General features: G+C 36.2%; 1 protein-coding gene across 1 annotated transcript in view; it reads left to right on the top strand.

Annotated features, from left to right (window-relative positions):
* Positions 1-19,109, top strand: part of LOC110110092 (60S ribosomal protein L18a-like protein) — a 33,544-nt gene that overhangs the window by 6,881 nt on the left and 7,554 nt on the right. Inside the window, exon 3 of the mRNA XM_020841400.2 lies at positions 6,129-6,243. Within this exon, the coding sequence (XP_020697059.1) occupies positions 6,129-6,243 (115 nt within the window). The remainder of the gene's footprint in view (positions 1-6,128; positions 6,244-19,109) is intronic.

Genomic DNA, 19,109 nt, shown 5'->3' with positions numbered 1-19,109 from the left:
ATGCCTAAACCTAGTGCTTCACATTTAAAGCGCACTATTAAAAATATTGTTAAAACTATATATTAATATATTTAAAAAGGAACAATCTAGCACACAAAGGTGATTTGTGAAACCAAAACATTAGTAATACAACCATGTTTAGACAACATACTCTAGCTTGTTAAAATTCTATTGAAATATCATCTTTCTCATCCACCTTATATGTGATACGACACCATTCATCTAGGAGCACATCAATAATCGTTCTCACCTTGAGCACTCAGCTTCTTAGCCTGATATATCATAACCTTGAATTCATACTTATGATCACTTGGCATCTTCATCTAACACTTTCTTTCAACAACAAACAAAACATCTTCGGGGAAGCACTATGGCATTTATTTCATAGTCATATTACAATGGATATTGTGATTATCATGTGTTATATTTCAATCATTTTGATCAATATTAGATCCATATGTATCATTATTCATCATCAAGTCATATTAGTGCTTAGTCATATTATTGTAGTCAATATTCCTAAGAAAATTAATTGTTTTATTATGATTATAGATATGATTGTTCCAACCTTCATTGTTTAAAATCATCTTATTATGATGATAGATCATATGATACATTAGTTTCTTAAACTTCAAAAGTTTAGAAACTTATGAATTCTAGAAGTTTAGGCACTTATGTTAACTTTATTAGTAAAAAACCCTATGAAAAATATGCTAGATGCTTGTGCTAATTGGGTACTTAAGTATTACAATTGTTCTTACATGGGTTTTATAGATGAGATTGATGATGATTTGTTATTGGTCATTGAGCCTTTTGTAGAGCTTGAACTTGAGTTGATGTCTATGATTATTCCTAAGCCAAATTTAAGATCGTGCTTAATCCTTTTGCCATGATTGAGAAATACATATCTTCTATCATAGTTATTATTTCAACAGTAAAATAAATTGAGACAAAAAAAGTTGATCCACACATTCTTCTAGTCTTGTAAGATTCTACTTCACATGCACAGGCGCACACACAATATATATATATGTATATTCCTTTTAAAAAATTCTTGTTGAATTCATGCTAATAATGCTTCAACTATGATTTGACTATGTGATCCCTTTTTATGGTACTAATAAAATTTTTATGTACAATGCAAGGAGGCATTTGAATCATCTTGTCTTCAATCAACATATGGTGGAGATTTAGGAGATATACATAAATCTGTTCCACCACCTTTTTTATACTTCATTTTTAAGAGGGCTTTTCGTGTGATTCTTTAGGAGAACATTTCTATTGGCACCAAAGAGTTAATACAGGACAAGAAATGCATCAAATTTCTACTATAAAATTTTAGATTTTTTAGTGTTTTTTTGGTTTATTCTTAGCCATTTTTTGTTTCTATAATTGTAGGATCATCTTCTTTTTAAATTAGATGATAAGATTCTTAATACTTATTTTTGTTTAAATTTTAACTTAGTTTTATCTTATTATATAACCCTATCTTTTTATTAAAAAAAGAAAAAAATACTCGAGTGCTTGTCATTTGGTTATCCATGTATAAATGAAATTTGCACCCATACTTTATTTCCTCCTGAAATTTTTATTATCTTTTTATCTCTCTTGTCTGCCCTCTCTCTTTCACAGTATCTCTCTATTATGTAATTATATTTCATTAAATCTAAATAGGCATGATTTCTAAGGCTAAAATTCTTCACCTTTTGCGACTATCTCTCTTCCCAATATATCTAAAGCCAGAAAGTCCTAAACTCACGGTCTTTATTATTCTTCATTCCATACCTATGTTGTTTATCTACATGTCTTTATCTATAAGCATATTTAAATACTCTTTCAATTACGGATTGAATTTAAGGGAAAATCAAATAACTTAACAAATGAAAATGACTGAGAGGAGATCCTTGTCATGCTGGACCTATCATGAGTTTGAGATCAGATAGATCATTTTCTACGTTAGCGGGGATGACATTATTGGAAGGATAGAAATTTGAGGGATTTGTTGTTGATAAAGGAAGAAAAGGTTTTGGAGGGGAGGTGGATTATTGAAGGATGAGTCAACTAACTGTTGCCTTCCTTTTCCTAGCTCATTTAGGGTTGTAAATATTGGGGACCAAAGTTAGGTGAACGGCTGTTGAATATTTGGCATCTAAATAAGAGATAAAAAGCACATAGGCATCAAAATAAAAGTCAATAACATTATTAAGATGATGGTAATAAAAATTAAATGATTTGTTTGAACTAGTTTGCATCAAAAACATTCTCTAAACACTTTCCAATATTTAAAAAAATGGAACCTATCTAATATTTTATAAACTTCTTTCGTCACCCTAGTTTTTACTATATCTCTTATCATTCATGCTTAGTGGGGAGAAGAGCATTTTTGGTTTGCTATATCTGGATGCAAAATCAGCTCTGAAATTTTTTTGGAAAAAGTTGTTGTTTGAAGCTATTTTGGTTGAACTTGATACTGTTACTTGGACAATCCAACTGTTAACTGTTTATAAATCAACATATGATTATTTGTTTGGTAAAACTGATGTGCTGTTATTGTATGTGCTCAAATGACCTGAGTTACCTTATTCTTATTGGAGATTATATGAATTAAATATTACTGATCAAATTATTTTTTTATTTAAATTATTAATTGTGGAAGAGGAATATGCTGGTAATGACTATTTTGGTAATGAAGACAACTTGTAGGAAAGTTAAAGATGCGTCAATAGAAGTTGGTAGATAGTGGTTTGTAAGGTTTATTAGGTAAAACATAATGGGTGGTTCATCATCAATGAGGGTTAGTTCATCTCAAGCTTCATCTAGATATGTTGTCATTATTCAAGAAACAAAAAATGAGGTTGACTCAGTAATAGAAGAGCAAGAATAAGAAGAAAAAAAATCTACTTGAGAGGGATTATGTGAGTGAAAGAATGATGAATAATAATTTCCATTGAGCTTGTTTTATGAGATTTGAGATTTAAAGTATTTAACTTTAGATTTTATTCTGAACTAAATGTGATTTTTAAATTTTAATAATCACTTTTAATTTTGTCTTGAAAGCCTGAATTTCCTATATTTAACATAAATCTATTACACTATATTGAATCTTTTTATTAATTCCTATGCGTAATAGAAATTGCTAGAAATTTCAATTTGAAGGTTCAATTTTAAAGAATTTTTATATTTGGTTTACCTTTGATGTGGTTTAAATTTGATTAATTTAATAGTTATTGTATCATTATATGTGCGTGTCATATGTTTATATGATACAGATATCTTGAGTGCTATAGTTATTAAAAGCGTCCACTTTATTCTGTGGTATGCATAGTTAAGAATAAAAAATAAAAAATCCTTGTGCATTGTATTGCACTTATTGTGTTTTGAAAATACTATTAGTCACATGAAATTTAGCTATAATAATTATCAGTCCATGTAGATGTGAACATGAGATATATGAAATTCAGAAAAATATGATAAGGAAATGATTTGTAGAATCTGTTATGCCGGTCCAGCTTGGACCGGCTCTACCTGGACCGGCCCAGCAGGTCCAGTTCTATAAGCGACGGACGCAGAGGAGCCGCGCGGAAGAGAGAGGGAGCCAGGGAGTGGGGTCCACTTGCAATTCAAACATGGGTTAAGTGTTTTTGGAGGGAGAAGGAAGGGTAGAGTAGTCCTTTTGCTTTTAATTTAAATTAGATTGTATTAATAGGGAGTTATGAGGGGATTAGGTTTTGGATCTTGATTTTGAATGAGTTTTGTCTTCTAGGTTTTCTTGCTTGGGCTCTTGGCGTTGCCGGAAATTGTTGGAGAGTTGTTCTTCCTCTCGAATTGAAGAACATTGTATCTTGCTTTGGTTTTGTTTGTCTACTAGTGGAATACAATTGTTACTATTGTTTTCCCAACGTTTTCTCCCTATTTTCTCAGATTTTCCATTGTTTGGTGGCTGTTTTCTATTAAAAACAGCGGAATAATTGTGTTTTGGCGAAGATCCGATAGGAATCACTAGGAATATTCAAGTGGTCTCTATCAGAATCTTAGAAGGTTTCATCCATGAATTCTCAAGAAATTAAATGATAGGAAAATAGAATCATATAAAATAATGCAGGGAATATGGCAGAATGATTACAAGTTGAAAATCCTTGAATTCTGGTATTATTCTAGTTTAAAATGTATGTAATTTGAATTTATATTACGATCCATCAACTAGTGCCTTTAATTTCTCTCGTTTCACCTCCTTTGGATCTACATTTAATACATCATCTTCATCAAGCTTTAATAATTATGCTAATCTTATGCCATAGGCTATTATGGAGGATGATATCATGTCCATTTTTATAAATACTGTAATAATCATTATTTCGATTTATTTGATGACTGCGATTTATACAATTCATTGGAGCTAAATTATCAAGTTAGGTGGATTTGATTCAAATGTTCCTTTACAAGCCTCTTTTAATGGGCTCTCTGTTGTTCAAGTCTTTGTATAACATTCTTCTCTTGCATCTTTCATTTGGGCTTTGGATCCTCCTGTAGCATTATTGTTCAGTCCTTTCTGTGCTTTCATTTGGCAACCCTCTTCTTGTGACTATCTTTTGGCATATGAACATGTTTTTCTATTATTATCTATGACTTCATATTCCCGTTAGCTAGCTTTGTCGATTATCTTCAACATATATAATGATCAAGTCTTTAGTTGATTATGTTTTCAATGTTCAATTATTGTGGATTATAGTGTCTTTTCTTTAGAGTGATAAAAGGGAATTTCTATTGTTATTTGTTATTAAAAATGTGGGGCATTTGGCATGTTTGTAAATAGTGAATAACACACTGTAGCATAGTGTTCTCTAGAGCCATTATGCTTTACATTATTCTATTTTAAAATAGAGTAAATAAATAAACAAAAAAGAATAGTTCAACAATGCAAGAGAGAAAATACCTTGGAAGTGATAAAAAAATATAATCATTGCCTTATAATGAAACATAAGGTTATTATAAAATATGTGAAAGTTAATAAAAAACAAATAGATTGAAAAACCAACTATTATGGAAAAGAAAACAATTAAAATTGCAAATAAAATAATTTTGGTGATAGAAATGCATAGTACTAGGACAAATTATAAATTTTAAGCTTATGCACAAACATTAGAACTAATTTTCTTACATGCCCCATATTCATCAAAATCTAAAGTAGACTTTTTGATAATCATTATTATTATCATCATAAATTACTCTTGCTTTCTTGATCGTCTTTCAAATCATAATCTTTTTCATCAGTCTTCATTTTCATATTTTTCGACGAATATACTTAGCCTAGATAAATATTTTTCTTTTTCTTTAGATCAATCTCAAATATTACATATTCATTCATACGCACTACTAACTATTATAAGTACTCAAGATAAAACAATTAAAAACAATAATAAAAAAAATCAAACCAATAAAGTAATGCTTGCAATGTGCTCTACGAGCTTCAACACAACTGAAAAATTATACATATAACATGCTATTTTTTCCACTTTTGCCTTGCTATTCCAATAGCGCAAGTAGTGTGTGCCTTGCTACACACTGAGTTATGGCACACACTATTTTGCGCTATTAATCAATATGATTTAGGGCATGTGTATAAAAATAATTAGAACTTCAACAAAACTTGTAGTTAGATATAATCTTCCTTCTATTTTGGGTTTCAATTCTTGATCAACTGAGTAGCTTGAATAGTTACAGGAGAGGTTATCTAGTTGTTCAAATGATAGGCTTGATTATAAATTCTTTATTTTTCTTTCATCTAAATTTTGCTCTTGGTTTGAATGAGAGAATGAGTTTAATCAAATTTTGATACAATTTGGGTTTCAGCAAGTGCGTGAATTTGAAAGTATTTGTATAGCTTTTATGGTTTGTTAATTTCTATTCGATGGTCATTAGACTTTTGCTTGATTTGATTTCTATCTTGATTTTGCATTTCATCAAATGTGATGTATAATTGTTAAACTCAAATATTTAAGTAGTCTTAAAAAAGGTTATCCAAAAACCAAATTATGCCATGTTTTCCAATTTATTTATTCAGTTACTCTATTGCTACATTTATATATATAAGCTGGATGTTAATGACACATGCTCTTTCTGCTCAATAGGTTCTTGTCTGGCTTCTTGCTTGCTACGGTTCCATGGTATATTGGGGCTTTACTTTTTCTTGTTGGAGCCCTGGATCATCGAGAGAAACCTGGATTGGTTGCATGCACCGTTGCTGTAAGTATCGAATTAATCTTTCAGGAAGAATTTTACTTCTCCAATTATATCAGTAACATCATTTGTAAAACACTTGAATGGTTATTTTCAGCCTCATGTTTTCAATAATGCATGAATAAATTACTTTATTGGTTCCACTCTACTTTTTATTTATTAGTTATATTTTTCATCATCTTGGCCTATAAAACCGTACTCTTCAAACATTGATTTCAATACTATGCTGATTGTATAGTGGAATCCTGCCGTTTTTAAAACTTCTTTATCATTTAGAAAACTGATGTAAGTCGAAGTTCGATTTTAGATATCAAATTTAACTAACAATATGGATTAAGTGATTTAGTGGTTTGCTATTCATGATTTAAATTGTTAAAACATTTGTTATTTCAGTTAACTTTCTTACATAGATTAAGGGTCTATTTGGTTCAGCTATTTCCTTGGAATTTTTATAGTGGAATGATGCTCTTTAGAATCAAATGTACTAGAGTGTTTTAGATGTAAGAAAGTTGCTATTTGACAATTTTAAAAATAAAAATATCTATAATACCCATAATAATTTTTTAAAAAAATTGCTTTCTTCACAACAACTCTACTGTCATATTTATTAAATTTGCCATCACCCCAAATGAATTCTAAGAGGTTGTTTGGGATTACTTTTTATTTTTATTTTTAATTTATTGTTATTTTTACTAATATGAAATCAAATATGTTTGATGTTCTCATGCATTAATTATTTCCAAAAAAAATAAAAAATCATTTCTTTCAATATTCGTCTATAATAATATGTTTATTCAGATATTTAAAATTTGTATTTGCAAGAAAATCATAAGAAAACATAAACTATACCCTCGTGTTCCGTCCACCAATTTCCAAAGTTTATCAAATCCATAGGCTTTCTCCATCTCCGCATCTTCCATCCAAATTGCCATCCACAAGCTCTCCCATTTCCCCCAAACACCTATCTCTTATTATTCCCCATAGCATTTGCTGCTACCATCACCTACCCCGGCCTGCCAACTCTGGCAACGCATCTTTAGCAACCTCTTTCCTCTCCTACCACCTTTTCTTTTAACATCAATTGCCACAAAAAGAAAAGAAAGAAAAAAAAAATTCTATATAAACAAGTACAAGATGACATTGAAATTTTTGTGAAAAAATCTATCAAAAAATGGTCAAAATCTCTAGTAAATAAAAATTCTGGTGGATTTTAAACCATTCGAAAAACCCCATCAGAAATGTCTTTTAATGACCAAAAATGTTACCAAGAATTATCTTCGGCAGTTTATCAACTTGAATAAATCTTGAAAAAAAATGACATTATGGCTGCCACAAAAGCCACCGGTTGGGGAGAGGAATTGATAGATGTACCTGTCAGAGTTTCCGGCGGCTTAGCCAACAAGAAACCCCTTGGTAGTTTCCGACAGAATATCTACTGGTCATGCCGTTGGAAATGGCTGCGGGCACCTCACCAGTCAATTTCCTTGGAGATCTTGTTGGCTGGTTATTTCAAGCCCTTGTAGAAATTTTCTTAGAAACTTGTACTGCAAATAGAAAAAATTAAATAGCAACTCTATTGCCTAAAAATTTTATGTTTAGAAATGATCGCTTCACATACAATTCATATGAAATCAAGTTGATAGTAATGTAGATATACAGTCAACAAAAATATCCAATCACTAATTTGAAACATAAAGTTCAATGTAAAATCCCACACTGAGTTTGAAACATGTTTTAATCAAAACCTAAAATTTCAGCTGACGCATTTCACTCATTAGTTCATTCATTGATCTTGTTTTGTACTCCCTCATCTTCCTTTTCCCCTTCATCTAGTTGTTTCTTTTTCTATTGTTGGTGTTGCAGTACATCTACCTTAACTTGCAGTGCACTCATATCAGCATTCATTTATTCAGTCAATGAAGATGCCCTTCTTCTCACTACCTCATCAATTGTGTTCTCTCCACTATTAGATTAAGATTTTTGGGTATCATATGTTATGCTCACCGCTTGTTCCTTAGTATTTTCCTCCAACTTCTTTGCTCCGCAATCAAAATCTAATTGTTGCGGACACGTCTCCTACACTTGATTGGCCGTACAGATCCCTAAGCCACATATACTCATCCTATGACAGAGTAATGCATTAGTATATCTTCAAAAATTTTGCAATTGAGTAATATTTGTGATATATTTTCAACCAATTGTTGGTCCCATTTGTCATGACTCGGCTTAAAGGCTCAAATTAACAAGGCGGGAACAAACAGTCAGATGGTTGATTAAATTTTTGTCAACTAATAATCTATTTCCAATAAACTAAAAGAGCCACTTAAAACTCAAAGATTTAAAGTAAAATGCTATAAATATTTTTCTCTCGGAGCATCTCGCCTATGATACACGTCTCTCATCTTATACTCGTTTGATCTCTTTGAATAATACTTTTGTTCATTTGTAAATATAGGGGTGAGCCATAATAAAACTCAATGAGCACATCATGCTTCTAAATTACAGTAATACAAGACCTTAGGAATAATATGCATGCTTGTTATAAACTATAAAGTAACTTTATTTAATAAACTTTGAATTTGAAAATGTCCATAAATCATATCATATGCATGTATATAATAATCATATCATGTCACGACTTTTTTTGTAATTAATACAACCATCACAGGAGACACCGTCTAAAATAGTACCAATAAAGATACTTATTTTTCCATAGTTTTTTTATTTGTGCGAGCAAGTACATTACATCCCTAGCCATTACTATAAAGGATATGCTCCATCAATCAATCATGCACATACAAGCATTCTACATAAATTATTTTATCTATATCATTTTATGTTAATATATAGAGTAAGCATCATGACATCATATAAGCAATCTCACTTATGATATAAAATTCATGGTTTCTAATTCAGCATGATCAATTGTCTTTAATAAATGTACTTCATAGAGCATTAAGAGTAAGAAATAGTAATAATGTTGGATGCATTATGTGTAGGAGAAGCAAATATCATTACTGTTAATTAAGACATGAGTTATCACCTTGAAATCAGGATGTTTTGACAATTCGTTTAGTCACCACTCTTTTGTCGTCAACTTTGTACCTATATAATTTCATTTTCATCATCATAATATTTAATTTATAATTATTTCAATATTATTTTCTATATCTAGTATAATTTAAACTTATTACTTTATATACCAAAATTCCAATAACTAAAATCATAATTATTGATATATCATCAAAAAATTATTTTGATCGGGCATGAATCTCGAGGCAAAACCAAGTTGGATACTTCAAAAATTAAATCTGGGATCACCTAAACTCTGATTTCAGCAAACTTACAGTCAAACTGGGCATCTTGGAAATACGAACCCAACGACACCAAATTCAACTCAATCCAAGCTCAAATGAGTCCAAATCAAGAACCCGAAGCGCTGTTGGAAAGTTCTTACCACAATTTGAGTTACCAAACGGTCTCCGAACTTGACGATCTTATGGTCGAATCGAGTGGCTCGACGAGACAAATCCAACGAGCCCAAGATCTCCGAATTCCAACCCCACTAAAACCTTCAAATGTCTGACGAACGGTCCATGATCAAGGGATTCAATATCGGTCGTCCATCGAACCACTCCACATTTGCCCATGATCTCTCACATATTTGCAGGCCATGCCACTCCATAATATCTATAAATAGACCCCTCATTTCTCTTGAGAGGGGACCCAAGCAAGAATAAGAGGAGAAGAGAAGAAGAGGGAAGAGACTCATCCTCGACCACCGCCGGAGTTCCACCCGAACTCCAAATGACGCCAGAATTCTGCCCGACTTCCACGGAACGCTGAAATTCTACTCAAGTAATGACAGAGTTCCCCCCTTGTTGGTGGAATTTTGGAAAACAGGTTTTGAAAAATATTAGTTTTCTTTGGGGATTTTACGATTAAGGTTAAGTTCCAATTCTAAGGTCGAATCAACTCGTTAGAAAGAGTATATCACCCCGAAGGATTAAAATAAACTTTCATAACGGTGTTCAGACTTAGAATTATGTAAACTCATCTTGAATACTATGATCGGGTTCTAAGAAGAACTTTATATGGCCCCAAGGGGACAAAGTATAGTTCAACTGAGTACCCAGTTACAATATTCAAGAAACATGATCATCGCATTCACATCCAGAGCCTTATCGAAGAAGGGTGTATCTCCCCAAAGGGGAAATGAGACCCTCCGTCGCCAGCCGACTAAGGTCCTCCTGACTTACGTCGCTCGCCGACTACAGTCATTCCGACCTCCGTCTACCGCCGACTACAGTCTTTCCGACCTCCATCGCCCGCCGATTACGATCATTCTGACTTACGTTGCCTACTGACTACAGTCATTCCGACCTCCGTCGTCATCTTACTACAGTCCTCCTAACTTACGTCGCCCGCCGACTACAGTCTTTATGACATCCGTCGCCCACCGACTACGGGCCTCCTGACTTACGTTGCCCCCCGACTACGATCCTTCTGACTTACGTCGCCCGCCGACTACGGTACTTCTGACTTACGTTGCCTACCGACTACAGTCCTTCCGACCTCCGTCGCCATCCGACTACGATCCTCATGACTTACGTCGCCCGCCGACTACAGTCCTTCCGACCTCCGTCGCCAGCCGACTACGGTCCTCCTGACTTACGTCGCCCGCCGACTACAGTCTTTCTGACCTCGGTCGCCCGCCGACTATGGTCCTTGTGACTTACGTCGCCTACCGACTACAGTCCTTCCGACCTCCGTTGCCAGCCGACTACGGTCCTCCTAACTTACATCGTCCGCAGACTACAGTTATTTCGACCTCCATCTCCAGACAACTTTCTTTATGACCTCCGTCGCCCGCCGACTATGATTCTTCTGACCTCCGTCACCAGACTATGGTCTTTCCGACCAAACGAACACATCAATAGTGACTCTTTGTATTCTCATCATGTAATGTACTCTATAAAATGTACATCAAGCTAAGGCTTCCTCCTAAGGAAGGGCCTTATTTGTAATCAACTGCTATACTAGTGGATTCATTTGAACTGGGCTAGGCCTCGTTGTTTTTCCCCCTTTTCAGGGGTTTCCACCTAAAAATCTTGGTGTCTCATAAATGCTAGACCATCTCTCTTATCTGATTGCGTGCTGGATTTTCCTAGAACGCAAATACACTAAACTTTATATTTCTCTACCGTCGCCAATACTTTTGGACGCAACAGTTTGGCGCCGTATGTGGGAATCATGTTCCCGACTAGGGGCCAATTATTGCTCCAATCTCAAAAGATCGCTTTTATCAACTTCCTGACATTAGTCATCGTTGCATCAGATGCAGACTGGGGGGCAACTTTGACTCTAATCATGGTAAAAAGGATCCTCTGATGCTTTCATCATCAAGATTATATTTCAGGAAAATCCCAGCAAATGCAAGGATGCTTCCAATCAATTATAAGTTTTATACAGTCCCTTGCTGGACTTCTACTCCTTCAGCAAAGTCTTAATCTCGACCTCAAAAAGGCAATAACGGTCTAAAGATAGATCATTCTCTACCTTTGATTCGGGATACACATGGCGTTCTCCCCCTCCCAATCAAGGCAAAATCAATCCCAGGGGGATTTAACTCGACGTCTTCCATACAGGTTAACGTCATCGAGCAAAGTGCTCTGACATACAACCTCAGATAAATTTTACATCATTGATGGATTCTCCCGACCTCTTCCATACATGTTAATGTCGTCAAGCAAATGCTCTAACATACAACCTCGGATAGGTCTTACATTCTTGGTGGATTCTCTCTACCCTTTCCATACAGGTTAACGTCGTCGAGCAAAGGCTCCGACATGCAACCTCCAAATAGGACTCATATCCTTGGTGGATTCTCCCGACCTCTTCCACACAGGTTAACGTCATCGAGCAAAGTGCTTTTACATACAACCTCGAATAGGTCTTACATCCTTGATGAATTCTCCCGACCTCTTCCATACAGGTTAACGTGGTCGAGCAAAAGCTCCGACAAACAACCTCGGATAGGTCTTACATCCTTGGTGAATTCTCTCGACCTCTTCCATACAAGTTAATGTCATCGAGCAAAGGCTCCGACATACAACCTCAGATAGGTCTTACATCCTTGGCGGATTCTCTCGACCTCTTCCATACAGGTTAACGTCATCGAGCAAGGCTCTGACATACAATCTCGGATAGGTCTTACATCCTTGGTGGATTCTCTCGACCACTTCCACACAGGTTAACGTTATCGAGCAAAGGCTTTGACATACAACCTCGGAAAGGTCTTATATCCTTGGTGGATTCTCTCGACCTTTTTCACACAGGTTAACGTCTTCGAGAAAAGGCTCTATCATACAACCTCGGATAGGTCTTAACATCATTGGTGGATTCTCTCAACCTTTTCCACACAGGTTAACGTCATAGAGCAAAGGCTCTGACATACAACCTCGGATAGGTCTTACATTCTTAATAAATTCTCTCGACCTCTTTTATAGAAGTTAATGTCATCTAGCAAAAGTTAACATTATCGAGCAAAAGTTTTGACATACAATCTCGGGTAGGTCTTACATCCTTGGTGGATTTTCTCGACCTCTTCCATACAGGTTAATGTCGTCGAGCAAAGACTCCGACATACAACTTCGGATAGGTCTTACATCCTTGGTGGATTCTCTTGACCTCTTTCATAGAGGTCGAGCAGTGCTCTGAGTGAACAACATTATCTCTATAAAGATTCCATGAAAGCGATTAATTGATAAAATCATCCCTCATATAAAGATCTTAGCAGTCTAACAATAGCCTCAAAAAATATATAGGGGATAATATATCAAAGCATGCCTCAAAGATGCAATCACAATTCAGCTTGCTCTGAAGGACAAGTTCTCAACTTCTTATACAATATCAATGGAGTTACATATATACATATTCATGTGTACATTTGTTCTCACTAGAAGTTGGAATTAAAAAGCACATTGACATTATTCGTACAAGTTACAATCATCGAATAACAAGCAACTTCAAAATAGTCAAATATCCTTAGTGGATTTAGTGACTTCTTTTATACTGCATATCAAACATCTCTTACAACTTCTTCTTCAAAGAAAAGAATATCTGATATCTGCACATGTCAATAGGGATGCATATTGTCTTAGCAAAATGCCACTTGACATCCACGATCAACGGCTCTTCGTCTGATATTTGCTGGCGATCCTTTATTTCAACCATCAGCGGATTTCCCCTTGACTGCTACTTGCAGCGCACCTTCGAACTCTCTCCTTCAGCTCTCCACTCGGTCATTGACTGCCAACAGACTTCCGCTTTATCGTCCATCGCCAATAAACTTCCGCTCAAATGGCATTGAAATTCGCCCCATCTACTCGTCACTTCCGGTTCTCCTCCAGGACACCATTATCGTCAGATCTTCTCAAATCACCCTTGCATATAAGCAGCAATTGATCTTCTTCTGTTAAGGGTTGTCTTTTAAGAAGATAGTCTTTCATCGTGACTTCTACACAAGAGAGGGGCACTGAAGCTTGATAGGGGAATGCCGCCTATCTCCGACAGTGGAATGCCTCCAATGTAAGAAGTTCGCAAGAGAAGAATAAGAAGAAAAAAATCTCTTTCTACACAAGAGAGGGGCACTGAAGCTTGATAGGGGAATGCCGCCTATCTCTGATAGTGGAATGCCTCCAATATAAGAAGAAGAATGCAAGAGAAGAACAAGGAGAAAAAATTCTAACTTCTACAGACAGAGAGGGGCCCTGAATTTTAGTAGGGGATGCCGCCTACAACAAATAGGGAAATGCCTTAACTATAAGAAAGTTAGAATGAGGGAAGAGAAAGAAAAGAACGGCTGCAAAAAATCTAACTTCTGTACAAGAGGAGGGGCGCCGATTTAAGTAGGGAAAGTCACCTACGAAAAAAAGCGGAAAGCCTCAACTGTCAGAAAGCCAGAATGAGAAAAAGAGGAGCAATTTCTAACTTCTGTACAAGAGGAGCGGCGCTGAGTCAAGTAGGGAAATTCACCTACTAAAAAATAGCCGAAAGTCTCAACTGTCAGAAAGTCAGAATGAGAAAAAGATGAGAAATTTCTAACTTCTGTACAAGAGGAGGGGCGCTGAGTCAAGTAGGGAAAGTCACCTACTTAAAAACAGCGGAAAACCTCAATTGTCTGAAATCCAGAAGGAGAAGAGGAGAAGGTGCAAGTTCCCCCTAGCCCTAGTATTTTTGGAGAAGAAAAGAAGTTTTCGGATTTTTCTGGAATTTTTCAGAATTTTATGAATTTTTTAGAATTTTCTGTAATTTTCTGAAATTTTGTGTGATTTTTTGGCATTTTGGGAGATTTTTTAAGTTAAAAAATGCTTAAAAAAATTAAAAATGTCAACCGTAGCCCCCCTAACTGCGGCTAACTATCGCGGAACAGCGGGTCGTGGCTCTTCAAGCGGGCCCGATTTTCGGCCCGGACAGTTCAAATTGGACACTTTTTCGACATTCCAGACTCAATTTTGACACTTTCGGAGCTTAACGGGGCCTCTATGACTAAGCTATTAATTTTTGGAACGCAATTTTTCGCGATTTGGCCAGTGTGAAATGTCGACATATATTTTCCGACTCCTGGAGCTTCGACATCCGAAAATAGAGAGGCAACTGATATATCATCAAAAAATTATTTTGATCGAGCACGAATCTCGAGGCAAAACCAAGTCGAAAACTTCAAAAATTAACTCCGGGATCACCTAAATTCCGATTTCAGCAAACTTATAGTCAAACTAAGCGTCTCGAAAATACGAACCCAACGACACCAAATTCAACTCAAACAGAGCCCAAATGAGTCCAAATCAAGGACCCGAAGCGTTGTTGGAAAGTTCGTACCACAATTTGAGTTACCAAACGGTCTCCAAACTTGATGAGCTTATGGTCGAATCGAGTGGCTCGACGAGACAAATCCAATGAGCCCAAGATCTCCGAATTCCAACTCAACTAAGACCTTCAAATGTTTGACGAACGGTCAATGATCAAGGGATTCAATATCGTCCATCGAACCACTCCACATTTGCCCATGATCTCTCACATATTTACAGGCCACGCCACTCCATAATATCTATAAATAGACCCCTCATTTCTCTTGAGAGGGGACCCAAGCAAGAAGAAGAGGAGAAGAGGAGGAGAAGAGAAGAAGAGGAGGGAAGAGACTCCTCCTCGACCACCGCTGAAGTTCCGCCCGAACTCCAAATGACACCAGAATTCTGCCCGACTTCCACGGGACGCTGAAATTCCGCTCAAGTAACGACAAAGTTCCCCCCTGACGCTGAAACTACGCCCAAGTGATACTGGAGTTCTCCTCGGCCACTAACAGGCATCGGACTTCTACCCGACGTTGGACCTTCACTCATCGCCAAGTTTTTACCAGACGCCGGACTTCTATCGGTTATCAGACTTTCGCTGGACGTCTATCCGAAGATGGATTTCTTTCCATTGTTGGACTTCTACCTGACTCCGTCCTTCTGACCTTCGTTGTTAGACAACAGTCCTTCTGACCTCCATCATTAGCCGACTACGGTCCTTCTAACTTACGTCGTCCATTGACTATAATCCTTCCGGCCTCTGTCACTAGCCGACTACGGTCCTCCCGACTTACGTCTCTCGCCGACTACAATCTTTCCGACCTCCGTCAACCACCGACTACGGTCCTCCTGACTTACGTTGCCCGTCGACTATAGTCTTTCCGACCTTCGTCGCCTGCCGACTACGGTCCTTTTGACTTACGTCGCCCACTGACTGCAGTCCTTCCGACCTCCGTTGCCATCCGACTACGGTCCTCTTGACTTACGTCGCCTGCCGATTATAGTCTTTCCGACATCCGTCGTTCGCCGACTACGGTCCTCCTGACTTACGTCGCCCTCCGATTACATTCTTTCCGACCTCCTTCGCCCACCGACTACGGTCCTTCTGACTTACGTCGCCTACCGACTACAGTCCTTCCGACCTCCGTCGCCAGCCGACTACGGTCCTCCTGACTTACGTCGTTCGCCGACTATAGTCTTTCCGACCTCTGTCGCCCGCCGACTAGGTCCTCTTGACTTACGTCGCCCGCTGACTACAGTCTTTTCAACCTCTCTGTCGCCCGCCGACTACCGTCCTTCTGACTTACGTCGCCTGCCGACTACAGTCCTTCTGACCTTCGTTGCCAGCCGACTACAATCCTCCTGACTTACGTCGTCCGCAGACTACAGTCTTTACGACCTCCGTCGTCAGTTAACGGTCTTTATGACCTCCGTCGCCCATCGACTACGATTCTTCTAACCTCCGTCACCAGCTATGGTCCTCCCGACCAAACGAACACGTCTATAGTGACTCTTTGTATTCACATCATGTAATATACTCTATAAAATGTACATCAAGCTAAGGCCTTCTCCCAAGGAAGGGCCTCATTTGTAATCAACTGCTATACTAGTGGATTCATTCGTACTGGGTAGGCCCCGTGGTTTTTCCCCCTTTTTAGGGGTTTCCACGTAAAAATCTTGGTGTCTCATAAATGCTAGACTCTCTCTCTCTTATCTGATTGCGTACCGGATTTTCATATAATGCAAAGCCACTAAACTTTATATTTCTCTACCGCCACGAATACTCCTGGACGCAACAATTATAAATTGCCCTCTCTCTATCTCTATCTCTCTAATTAGCTAGTAAAAGCACCTAAATACTCTCATATTTAATTGATTTCTAAAAGTATTGATTTCATTACTTAATTTATTCTCCTCACTCTAGATGAAAAATCATTTAATTATTACTATTTTCTATGGTTTTGAAAATCGGACTGGACTGACCAGTTTGATCGGTTTAACCGTGAACTGGGAATGTGGCCAGTTCGGTTCTCATGAAAATCAGGCCCAACATCAAATCAGTGGGAACTAGTTTGAATCGCCAGTTCAACTAGTGAGCTGTTGAACCAGTCCTGATTTTTAAGAATCGGTCGGTTCAATGCGTAATTTATTTAAATAATTTAATTTATCATAAAATATTTTTTTAAATGTTAAATTATTTTAAATATAATATATTAGTCAATTAACTCCAAAAATTATATACTAAACATTAATTAATCATACCCACACGGTTCCACCTCCCTATGTGGACATTTTACTCATGAAAAGAAGCAAAGCTATATAAATAATATAAGGAAACCTTCCAAGTGATGTGGGACTAAAAAACTAGCTGTGTCATGCAATGTTTAAAATTGTGTATTCGTGTATTGAGGCGTTTTTCATTCGTGAGCCTCGCCGGCGTTTTGAGGTGTAAGCCTCAAAATCAAAAGATTGCGTAAACATAAAATGATAATTTTTTTATATACTAATGAATGAATAATATAAAACATAAAAAGCATAAGAGATGAAGTGAAATCAAAATATCCTAATAATAAGACCATGAAATATAGTTCAACTCAAAATTCTATCTTTCCCAAATCCCGGTATTATTTTCATTAAAATATAATTCCAATTTCCAAAAATAAATAGCAATGACATATCAAATATATAATAATACTATTTCGTCATTATGAGATATAAATTTTTTTTTCTTTTATTTGAGATTTTAAAATAATTATTTTACTTAATTATATAAGTTTTATGTTTCATAATGTTTTTAGTTTAATTTTTTGTCTCATACTTTGAATGTTAATATTATTATTATGTTAATTTTATTAAATTTAAATAATACTTATTATTTTTTACGTCATCCGATTTGACCCCGGTTAGACCGGTCGAACCGTGAACCTCTCCTTCCGGTTCGTTGTCCTGTCCGGTTTTCAGAACCTTGTTTATTACGACTTCTATTAACCCAATTAAAAAAATCGAAATTATGGTCCTTTAAGGATAAAAGTTCATCTCCACTTGCCACCCAATTCTTGCAAAAATTTAATGACATTGTGATTGTGTCATTCTATGATAATACCTTTGTAGTTAAACATTCAATCTTTCTTAATCTCACCTATAAATTGAATCGCCATGAATTCTAGATGAGAAACATCTCAATGAATACAAGAATATTCATACCCAAGAAGAAATCTTCCTTTAATGTCACGAACAACACCTCCAATTCCATCTATGTATGACTGTAACAATGATGCATCTACATTTATTTTTATCCAATCAGGAGGAGGGTACCAACGATCCAACAGTCTATTCGACTAATTAGTACCTGTGCCCCAATTTTCCTTCAACCATATATGAAATAAAAGCATAACTTACAGAATTGGTAGCAATCACCATTGAACTATCATCCTTCCCTTCGTGAAGGAACCTGTTTCTTGCTCTCCACGTGAGATAAACTGCATTGCAATAAGTATTAATGATAAAGCCATGGACTTTACTAAACTTCTCCATCCAACACCTACAATCTTGAAAAGATTCAAAAGTCGGAAATCCAAACCCCATTTATTGAGATTACATATGACCTCCACCAACTTCACACATTTAATCGTTATATGTTCCAAATCCACTTGCTTCGCAGCCCCTCAGACAGCCAAACTCACATTGAATTCTTCTCTGATACAAAAAGTGGAATGTAGGAATTGCATTATTAAAAATGCGCCACCAAAATACCTCCACCCGAGGCCTTAGTTTAACATTTTTCAAATATTTCCAATAAAAACAGTCCAAATTCTTTGGAACTGAGGCCTTATAAGCAAGTGCTGAGATCGAAAAACCAGAATTTTGATGAATCAGTTCCATATAATCTTCATCCTGATTATGTTGAATCTTAATCCCATAAATTAAGCTTATGAGATCCTCTCCAAACAGAATTTTTAACTCCTGAACATTCCACTCGCCATTAACAATAAGCTTATCTACAGTTTGTTTCTCATG

The sequence above is a fragment of the Dendrobium catenatum genome, unplaced genomic scaffold (assembly GCF_001605985.2).
Source record: "Dendrobium catenatum unplaced genomic scaffold, ASM160598v2 fragScaff_scaffold_313, whole genome shotgun sequence".
Taxonomy (NCBI): Eukaryota; Viridiplantae; Streptophyta; class Magnoliopsida; order Asparagales; family Orchidaceae; genus Dendrobium; species Dendrobium catenatum.
Note: the sequence above shows the minus strand (reverse complement) of the source record. Positions and strands in the feature narration are given on the sequence as shown.